The following is an 11,338-nucleotide window of genomic DNA, read 5'->3' as shown; positions in this document are numbered from 1 at the left end:
GTCATGTGTCATCAGTGCTATGTATTAGAGCCATCTGTCATCAGTGCCACATGCCATCAGTGCCACGTATCAGTGCCACGTCAGTGTCACGTGTCATTGTCCTGGTGCTCCAGGGCCTTCAAAAGTGTAATAGGTAGTCAACAAGTTAGATGTGTAATCTATGCTCCTAGAACACGTGATGGGACTCCTTGCATGTTGGGCCTCTGTATGTGGCCAGGCTGTGAAAAAGTCCCACGCATGTGGTATCGTAATACTCAGGAGAAGTAGCAGAATGTATTTTGGGTCGTTATTTGTGGTATACACAGGCCACGTGAGAGAAATAACCTATTACAATGACAATTTTGTGAATAAAAACAAAAAAAATCTTCATTTTGCAAAGAATTGTGGGAAAAAATGAAATCATCAAAAACCTCACCATGCATCTTACTAAATACCTTGGAATATCTACTTTCAAAAAAGGGGTCATTTGGGGGGTATTTGTACTTTCCTGGCTTGTTCGGGTCGCAAGAAATTAGATGAGGCCGTCAGTACATCAGGTGTGATCAATTTTCAGTGATTTGCACCACAGCTTGTAGACTCTCTAACTTTCACAAAGACAAAATAATATCCACTAATTTGGGTTATTTTTACCAAAGATATGTAGCAGTATAAATTGTGGCCAAAATTTGGGAAGAAAAATTAATAATTTGCAAAATTTTATCACAGAAACAAAGAAAAATGTCTTTTTTTCAAAATTTTCAGTCTTTTTTTCATTTATAGCGCAAAAAATAAAAAACCCCAGAGGTGATCAAATACCACCAAAAGAAAGCTCTATTTGTGTGAAAAAAGGGACAAAAAATTAATTTGGGTACAGTGTTGCATGACTGAGTAATTGTCATTCAAAGCTGAAAATTGGTCTGGGCAGGAGGGGGGTTTAAGTGCCCAGTAGGCAAGTGGTTAAAGGTGGAAAAAGTTCTGAAATTATTTATCTTTAAAGTGGAGTTCCACCCACTTTTACAACTCTTCAGCATCCCTCACTAAACTGCGCACTGTAAAGGAATTGGATATTTTTTTATTTTTTTTCTCAGCACCTACTGTATATCTGCTGTATTCATTTTTCACTTCCTCCTCCCTGGCCGCGGCCCATCGCATCATTTCCTGTTTGCAATGCCTTCTGGGAAGGGGCTTCAACTTCCTCTGAAACTGCTGTTGCTATGGAAACCTAACCTGAAACCTATTACACTGCTTGTGCTGCACTGAGCATGTGCGAGATCTGCAAGGATGAGATCCAGGAAGAAATACAGTCTGGCTTCAGATGCCCACACTTAAGATGGCCACGGCCTGCTGTAAATTTATAAAATAACAAACTACTGCTATAAACTAACAAAACAGACCATAGTTTACAGACTAACTTTACTAGAATACATTAAGCTTGTGTATTATATGGGTATTTTTATTTAAAAAGTATAATTTCGGCCGGAACACCACTTTAACTCATTTTTTTTACATCACAGAAACCTGACATTTTAACAGGGGTGTGTATGCTTTTTATATCTACTGTACCCATACCGCCCAACTTTTTGAAATTGGAACGAGGGACACCTATCAGCAAAAGTATGCAGGCATAGGACACGCCCCCTGTCACGCCCCCTTAAAAACGAGAATTGTACAAAAAAACAAGATTGGTTAAACCCACAAGTGCTTTTTTTTACCACTACTATTCCTGTTATATTGGCTTTTGGAATTTACAAATGCAGCAATTTAGAAATTGGATGAAAGGTTTAGCGCTGGGGAAACACTTTTTGATAGCTAAATAGTGCATTTTATATACAACTATATGGATCAGACCAGAATGAGGGACAAATGAGGGGGAAAGAGGGACAGAGGGACATTCCTCCAAATCAGGGACAGTCCCTTCAAATCAGGGACAGTTGGGAGCTATGAAAAAGTACCAAAAAAACGAGTAATTGTGAACCAGGCCAAAAGGTGAACTAACCCTTTAAAGGGGTTGTAAAACCTTTTTGTTGACTTTTATCTATAGGTAGACCTAGAATAAAGCTTACCTATAGGTAGTGGAAATATCTCCTAAACATGTGCTGTTTAGGAGATATTTCACTTGTAGAGCGCCTATGTCATCATCGGCGCACGCGCTTTGAAGATGCAGACCACCGTTCTGTTTTTTCCCCCATCATGTGCCGTGACTGACGGCTCCCGTGCGCATCCGCGGGAGTGACGTCACGCGACTCCGGCCAGTCACAGAGCCGGAGTCCGTGGCCCCGGAAGGAAGAGGGGCGAAGATGGACGCGGACTGCACAGGGGACAGCGCGGGCTTCGTTTGCAGGTAAGTGTCGTATAATGGGCTAGTATGCATTATGCTATTCATTTGCAGGCCTTGCGGGGAGCAAAAGAGGAAGTAGAACCCATCAGGGTTTCCTTCCTCTTTAATGCTCTTTTGTCCGATGTGTTATGAGGGTTTTTTGTATTGAAGAAAAATGTCAACAAACACAATTCAACAAGGACATCATTTGAAATTCATAATATTTCATATTATTCATGATCAGTTTATTTATAATTAGTTCATTTTTCATAACTCTATTGGACTGGTAAGCTGTAATATTTGTTATTTATGTTTTTTTTTGGTGACTATCAATAAAGTTTTGTTTGCTGACAAGGTGTTTTGCGGCGCGCCTCAGCATCCCTTTCCCAGGATTGGCTGGCGTACTGGTCACGTGTCCATTGAGCGCGGACGGCGTTGCTAGGCGACAGTAAGTGGCATGCCTAGAGCAGGTAATCCCCACCGCCGGGTGGGCGTGTACAGGAGCGGTTCCCCGCCCACCGGTGAGACAACACCTCTTAGCATCCTACTCAGGATTGGCTGACGTTCCGATCACGTGCTCAGTGAGTACGTGTGGCGTTGCTAGGTGACAGGTGCAGTGCCTGTAGCGGGGCAGTCCCACCTGTTTGTGTGTGTGTGTGGTGGGAGGAGACATAGACGTATCCCCGCCCCCTCCCCGGAGTTGATATAAGTCCCCTCCCCGCCCGCCGTCCTCTCAGATCTCCGGTGTCATGTCTCTCGCCCAGCAGGCTCAGACTTGGTTCCCCACACACGTCCAGGTCACCGTCCTCCAAGCCAAAGGGCTGAGAGGGAAGGGGAAGGCCGGCACCAATGACGCCTATTCCATCATCCAGCTGGGGAAGGAGAAGTACTCCACCTCGGTGGCGGAGAAGAGCGCGGCTCCGGTATGGAAGGAAGAGGCCACCTTCGAGGTTCCCCTCCTCCACAACGACAACCAGGAGCGCTGCACCGTCCGAGTCATCGTCATGCACCGGGCCCTGGTCGGGATGGACAAATTCCTCGGACAGATAGACCTCAACCTGTGGGAGCTTCACCAGACCCGGAACCGGAGGAAGGTCCAGTGAGTACCGGGAGAGGGGGAGGGGAGTACCGGGAGAGGGGGAGGGGAGTACCGGGAGAGGGGGAGGGGAGTACCGGGAGAAGGTCCAGTGAGTACCGGGGGAGGGGAGTACCGGAGGAAGGTCCAGTGAGTACCGGGAGAGGGGGAGGGGAGTACCGGGGAGGGGGAGTACCGGGAGAAGGTCCAGTGAGTACCGGGAGAGGGGGAGGGGAACCGGGAGAAGGTCCAGTGAGTACCGGGGGAGGGGGGAAGGGGAACCGGAGGAAGGTCCAGTGAGTACCGGGGGAGGGGAACCGGAGAGTACAGGGGGTGGGGGGGGGGACCGGGAGAGGAGGGTAACCGTAGGAAGGTCCAGTGAGTACCGGGAAAGGGAACCGGAGGAAGGTCCAGTTAGTACCAGGGGAGGGGAACCAGGAGAGGAGGAGGAGGGGAACCGGACAATACCGGGGCAGAGGGGAACCGGGAGAAGGGATTACCGGGGGAGGGGGACTGGAGGAAGGTCCAGTGAGTATCGGGACAGGAGGGGAATCGGAGAGTACTGGGAGGGGGCGTACCTCTCCTGATCTTATATTAGGGGGGACCCCGGTGTTTCTGGGGATCTAATGTTGGGGGGGACCCCCGGTGTTTCTGGGGATCTAATGTTGGGGGGGACCCCCGGTGTTTCTGGGATCTAATGTTGGGGGGGACCCCGGTGTTTCTGGGGATCTAATGTTGGGGGGGACCCCCGGTGTTTCTGGGGATCTAATGTTGGGGGGACCCCCGGTGTTTCTGGGGATCTAATGTTGGGGGGGACCCCCGGTGTTTCTGGGGATCTAATGTTGGGGGGGACCCTGGTGTTTCTGGGGATCTAATGTTGGGGGGGGGACCCCCGGTGTTTCTGGGGATCTAATGTTGGGGGGGACCCCCGGTGTTTCTGGGGATCTAATGTTGGGGGGGACCCCCGGTGTTTCTGGGGATCTAATGTTGGGGGGGACCCCCGGTGTTTCTGGGGATCTAATGTTGGGGGGGACCCCGGTGTCTCTGGGGATCTAATGTTGGGGGGGGACCCCCGGTGTTTCTGGGATCTAATGTTGGGGGGGACCCCGGTGTTTCTGGGGATCTAATGTTGGGGGGGACCCCCGGTGTTTCTGGGGATCTAATGTTGGGGGGGACCCTGGTGTTTCTGGGGATCTAATGTTGGGGGGGGGACCCCCGGTGTTTTCTGGGGATCTAATGTTGGGGGGGACCCCCGGTGTTTCTGGGGATCTAATGTTGGGGGGGGACCCCCGGTGTTTCTGGGGATCTAATGTTGGGGGGGACCCCCGGTGTTTCTGGGGATCTAATGTTGGGGGGGACCCCGTGTCTCTGGGGATCTAATGTTGGGGGGGACCCCCGGTGTTTCTGGGGATCTAATGTTGGGGGGGACCCCCGGTGTCTCTGGGGATCTAATGTTGGGGGGGGGGACCCCGGTGTTTCTGGGGATCTAATGTTTGGGGGGGACCCCCCGGTGTTTCTGGGGATCTAATGTTGGGGGGGGGACCCCGGTGTCTCTGGGGATCTAATGTTGAGGGGGGACCCCCGGGTGTTTCTGGGGATCTAATGTTGGGGGGGGGACCCCGGTGTCTCTGGGGATCTAATATTGGGGGGGCCCTGAGTGTCTCCTGTGGATGAGGGATGTCTTCTGATCTCTCCCAATTTAAAACGGGGGGGGGGGGGGTCCCTGAGAGTTTCCTGATCCCGGGTGTGGAGGTGATTGGAGCCGTATTGGTGAACTCGTTACAAATCCTGTCCTATCCGTGATACTTTTATTTGCACTAACATCCAAATTTTCAGGACACTTTTTGGGGTGTGCGCCCCCCTTTTTGTCAAGTCAGTACTGGTAGTTGAAGGGGGGGGGGGGTGCAAACCCCCCAAAAGATTGTCCTGAAAATTCAGACGTTGTGAATAAAAGGACAGAACTCGGTGATTCTTGTAGAAGATGTCGGGGAATGTCTCGGATTTGTAACTCTCTAGATTTAGTATTTTTCATTCCTTTAGTTTGGTTTTTTTTTTTTTTTTCACTTCAGTTTGAAGATTTTCTTCAGCTTTTCACTTTTGCAGTAAATATTTTCCTTCTCGGGTAATTCTGTATTTCTTCTCAGATCTCCTTCCGATCCTAGAAATCGTCATTACTGATTGGTCACTCAGCCTGCGTTTCCTATGATGGGTAGTAATCAATATGGGGGGGGGGGGGGGGGTCCTAGGCTATGGCTGCTGGTGTGCCCAGCCCCCCACCCCCCCCATGGTTGGATGTTCTTTAGTAGCAGAACTAATTCCTCTGAATTTACACGGCCAGCTATCGGTGTGTTTTTATAAAACTCCAGTTCCTGAACTGCTGGTTGATAATCGCTGGGCTGTCTTTGTGTTGCTGAGTACAATGAATATACATCTCCGGGAACCTGCAGAGCTCTGAGAAGTCACGTGGGGGGGGGGGTGACTCTCCTGCGTGGAACGGCCAGGCCGGGGCTGACTCTGAACCGGATAACGTTTCTTGAAGGTTGCAAGTTTCCTCTAATAGGTGGGGGATGGGCTCCTGGCATCGGTGATGTAACCTTTAGCCGGTTATTTGGAACTTTTGTACTTTGATAACGTTTGCCCTCCCCTCACATTATCGCAGATTGTTTTTTAATTGCTGTTTTTTTTCTTGGGACCGGCCAGCGATTCCTCCTTTACTGGCCAAGGTGAATATGATGACCCCCAACGGCAACAACCTTCATGGATAGTGGTGTCCTGCATCTCAGAAGCTTTGGGGGCAACCTACAGAAACGCTATGTGCATCATCTGAGGGGGGGGGGTGTCAACGCTCAGATTTCAGGGGTGTCATTGATTGGGAAGGAGGGGGTGGTTGCAAGAACCCTAAAAAGACAGCAAATGCCCAATAATGGTGGCTGAGGAGCTGGTGTGGAGCACAGCAGGTCAACACTGGAACCACTAGACACATGGAGTGGAGGTCCTCTTTAAGGGGAGCGCTGGTCTTTTTGATAGAAATGAGGTCAGCAGCTACAAATAGTGCAGACACTCTCCAGTCCGGGGGACCCAAAGCTCTCATCACCCTGGTCGGTTCTTCACTTTTGTTTCTCAGCACCGCCATCTTGACTGTGGGAAGCAGTCTATGACCGTCACAGCCGTTTCCCCTGTATGTGTGTGAGATGCTCTGTGCTTTCTAAATGGTCCCCGCAGTCAAAGTTGGGGGGTATGGGGTGACTTCTCGCTCTGGCAAGGAAAGCAGGAGTGGGATTGGGTAGCTGTCATAAACCAGTACTGGCCTCCCTGGAAAAAGCTTCAATACGGGAGGAGGAGGAGGAGGATCGGCAGAACCTTCTCCTTTAAGTGGACCAAATAGACCATTGATGTATTGATGAGGTCATGCTCCCAACCCCCCCTAGATTCCTGGCACACCAGCAGACCAATGAGACTTGTTTAATCGGTACAACAGGAAGGTCTTTGCTCATTCCATGCCCGCAGGTTCTCAATCTTAACCTCTGATTAAGTGCCTGTGGGTGTGAAACCTGTAGGATCTCTCTTCCTGTTGTACCTTGTTTGATGGATTAAACGGAAGATTTCTTATTAATATCCTGGAGTGCCGTCATCCATTACTTTTCAGAATGTAACCTTTTGTACATTTGTAACAAATGGCAACAATAGTCACCAGACGGACTCTGCCCGAAACTCAAGGTTAGTCTGTATTTATGTTCTTCAAAGCCCCAGTCTGAGCCTCAAACCCATCATACAAGGCTTTTTTTTCCCTTTGCCTCATGTAGCCAGATGTACTTCCCAAATCATCCTCTACCCCACCACTTCATGCAACTCGCCGTTGTTTTCAGCATTGTGATGGACTGGAGATCACCAGTACCCTACAGTCTCTCTGATGTCATTGGTCATCTGGATCCTGAGAGAACCCTGCTACTGGATATTCTATGGGAAGTGTCCATGTCATTCAGGCTCTGACATGGACACCCAAATGAGGGCACTTGCAGAAAGTAAACAAGAAGATCATTCAGGTATTTCGTCAGATTAGGCGACCCATCAGAATTTGCAGCGGAAGTGACGTTCCATCACCGCCATCTTGCTACACCCCGCACTCCTCCACAGTAAGGATACAGTGAGAAGGCATCAAGTGGACATCTTGGTACACCCACCGGAGTTTGTCATTTCACACTTATTTTCAACAGTAAACAAAGCTTTAGTGAAATGCAGTATTTAAAGTGGGGTTCCGGGCGAAATTGTACTTTTTAAATAAAAATACCCCTATAATACACAAGCTTAATGTATTCTAGTAAAGTTAGTCTGTAAACTAAGGTCTGTTTTGTTAGTTTATAGCAGTAGTTTGTTATTTTATAAACTTACAGCAGGCCGTGGCCATCTTAAGTGTGGGCATCTGAAGCCAGACTGTATTTCTTCCTGGATTTCATTCTTGCAGATCTCGCACATGCTCAGTGCAGCACAAGCAGTGTAATAGGTTTCAGGTAAGGTTTCCATAGCAACGGCAGTGTCAGAGGACGTTGCCGCCCCTTCCCAGAAGGCATTGCAAACAGGAAATGATGCGATGGGCCACGGCCAGGGAGGAGGAAGTGAAAAATCAATACAGCAGATATACAGGAGGTGCTGAGAAAAAAAAATTTAAAAATATCCAATTCGTTTACAGTTTAGTGAGGGATGCTGAAGAGTTGTAAAAGTGGGTGGAACTCCACTTTAAAAATCCGTCGGACTGTTTAGATGTTGAATTTTAAAAGCAGTGGCAATCCTGCTGATCTCACAGGTTTGCTGATCTGACAGAACACCGCTGCTTTGAAAAATCAACATCAAAACAGCCTGAGGGATTTCAAAATACTGAATTTCACTATATAAGCTGAGTTCACTGTTGAAAGTGTAAAATGCACAACGCTGGTGGGTGTAATGAGATGTTCGCATGCTGCCTTCTCACTGTATCCTTACTGTGGAGGAGTGTGGGGTGTAGCAACATGGCGGCGACAAAACGTCACTTCTGTTACAAATTCTGACGGGTTGCCTAATCTGACAAAACACCAGCAGTGCCACGGACACCCAAAGTGGGGACCCTGTAAACAGAATAGGACTCGGGGGCGTGGCATCACATGACCATCGTGTTTGATCCAGAGATGGGGGGAGGGGGCTGGGAGGTGACATTTATTGCAGGGAGGGGCATTACTGTCGGGGCGCGTGTTGGGGTTGTAGAGTCGGTTGTGTGGTTTTATATTAGTTTTTCTCACTGCAGAAAATAATTGTTGAAGGTGAATAAATTTGAGCCAATAAACTGAACCATCTTCTAAGGCTCAGTTCACAACAGTGTGACTTGTCATGTGACTAGCGACACACATGGGTTTCCACTCGTCATGCGACTACATTTATTTCAATGGGACCTCTTCCAATTTATGCAACTCGGGTTGCAGCGTCTTCAAAAAAAAAAGGTTCCCGCACTACTTTGATGTGACCTGATCACAAACGCTGTTGCCTTAAAGTTGCAAGTGGCATTGGATAGTCCTTAAAGTCGCACAACAATGGGGGTTGCAGTAGTCTGAACCGAGCCCACAATGTAGACATCCTGAATTCTGTGATGAAGGAATCCTCTGGTGTTTACACCTCTTTGTAGTCCTGACTCGTGGCGGCTCGGTGATCGCTCCCACATGACCAGCTAGAGCTGTGGTTTGTCATGGTTGTATGAGATGTGGTCTGAGGAAGGAAATGAGAACTTAAACCAGTGTTCTATAAAGAGCTCTGCAGAATTGAGCGGCTTTATCACCATTTTCTATATGCTGGCGTTTCTCTGCGATTAGTTTCCAGTATTAATATTATTATTATTATACAGGATTTATATAGCGACAACAGTTTACGCATCGCTTTACAATATAAAAGGGACACAATACAGTTATAATATAAAATACAAGAGGCTTAAGATGGTCCTGCTCAGAAGAGCTTACAATCTATAGGGTGGGGCAGGTGTACAAAAGGTTGTAGCTGTGGGGAATGAGCTGTTGGAAGTGGTAGGAGATTAGTTGGAGACGTGATCGACTTCCTGAAGAGATGAGTTTTCAGGGATCGCCTGAAGGTAACAAGAGTAAGGGGATAGCTGGACAGGTGGAGGTAGCGAGTTCCAGAGGATGGGAGAGGCTCTGGAGAAGAGTATGGGAGGAGGAGAGACGAGAGAGCTTGAGAGTAGGGAGAGTGATATGATTTTTTTCTGGAGCTCCCTCATCTGTTGGGACCCTTATAAAGGGAGGGGGGGGGGGTCCGTTCTCAGCTTTATGGTAAGGAGAGGGCAAGTATGGAGGTCACAGCTGGAGAACCTGGAGACTTTGGCTTTTCCGTCTATAAATACAAATTTCACTTCTAGGTGTAGGACATGGGAGGGAGAGGAAGGAGGACGGGGCCAAAACTTCGGGCTGAGTTTGCCAAGTGGGAGTGGGTACCTGTCAAAGTCAAAACTGGGTACCAATCCCCCCCCCCCAAAAAATAAAAGGTGCCCAAATGTGACTGGAGGGGGGGATGCAAACAAGCAGAGCTTCCCTTTTGGGTGGAGCTCCACTTTAAAGCGGAGCTGCACCCTAAAGTGGGACTTCCGCTCATCGGATTCCTCCCCTCCTCCGGTGCCACATTTGGCACCTTTCAGGGGGGGAGGGGGGTGCAGATACCTGTCTAATACAGGTATCTGTAGCCACTTCTGGCTTAGACAGCCGCAGAATATCCAGATGCCCATCCACAGCTGCAGCGCTTCACTTCCTGATTCCCTGACTGAGGATGGGGGATTCACGATTTTGAATCAAGGGTTTTTTGTTTTTTATTGATGGACACCGCGCCAGTCCTGAGGAGCTGCGGGTAGGAGTTTTTAAGCAAGGCCGCGGCTTCGGCCTAGCCCGCGGTGTCCAGCCTCACGGACTAGGCCAAAGCCGTGGCCTTGCCTAAAAACTCCTGCCCGCAGCTCCTCAGGACCGGCCGCGGTATGAGCGCCGGTCCTGGTGAAGAAAAAAAACTGATTTGCTGAAAATTTGAATCGATTTGACCTCAACTCGAATCAAATCGATTTCTTTCCCCAGCCCTATTACACTCCTGTGACCCAGAGAAGCCCAGCCAAAGAGCTTAGACTGTACTTCAATTCCATAATCCCCCTCCCCCCCCCCCCGACAGGTAAATTGTACATCTAGAAGTAGGTGATTTGAAGGGGGGGAGGGGGGGGGGGAGCTGCTTTTTACCACTTTCAGCAGACTGTTCCACAATTAGCTTTGCTCTAATCTGCTCTGAAAAGGCCTCTTGTTTAGGGTCAGACATATAATCCAGTTACAAAGATCCCTTACAATGGATCCCAAGCTGGCCGTAGACATCAGACTGAGAGGAGTGTGGGGGGGGGGGACAGTTTCTGTCTGGGTATCTTTGAAGTGGAGGGGGGGGGGAGGGGGTGTCACCTCCTGGACATCGATGTCTGATCCGGTTGAATTGGATATTTGTAGTGCGGGGATACAGAAGAGTCTTTGCTGTGACTTTTGTACCCGGTATTTATATCGGAGGTGACATTTATAGAATGTCTATATTTAGATGTTTGCAGACACTCATTGTGCGGCGGGTTCTCATTTTCCTGCCTGATTAATGACATTTTTCTTCCTCTGTGGGCACAGTGTTTACATCTGGTGGAATGTCCTCCCCCCCCCCCCCCCCCCCATTGACAGACGTTCCGTGATGATGCTGTCAGATGTTTCAACTAACCGTTCGTTCGATAGAGAATTCCTTGTGCCCGTCAGTGTCGTGACAAACTCTTGTTTGACTTCCATATTGATGTATAGAGTTTAATGTTTGGATTCTATACAATGCAGAGTCTTCCTGACTGAGGAGCACAATGGACGGCTCGGATTTAATTCAGATAAGAAATGCAACTTTTCCATCCTGAGTCGCTGATTTTGAACATTTTAGATTGAACT

At 48.7% G+C, this 11,338-nt stretch overlaps 1 protein-coding gene across 1 annotated transcript in view; it reads left to right on the top strand.

The window, feature by feature from the left end:
* Positions 1–3,006: 3,006 nt before the first annotated feature.
* The window catches only part of RAB11FIP1 (RAB11 family interacting protein 1), a 40,826-nt gene continuing 32,494 nt past the window's right edge, over positions 3,007–11,338 (top strand). The window contains 1 exon segment of the mRNA XM_073618237.1: positions 3,007–3,395. Coding sequence (XP_073474338.1) covers positions 3,046–3,395 — 350 coding nt within the window. The 5' untranslated portion in view covers positions 3,007–3,045.

Source organism: Aquarana catesbeiana, linkage group LG03 (genome assembly GCF_042186555.1).
Source record: "Aquarana catesbeiana isolate 2022-GZ linkage group LG03, ASM4218655v1, whole genome shotgun sequence".
NCBI lineage: Eukaryota > Metazoa > Chordata > Amphibia > Anura > Ranidae > Aquarana > Aquarana catesbeiana.
This window is presented reverse-complemented; position numbering and strand designations above follow the sequence as displayed.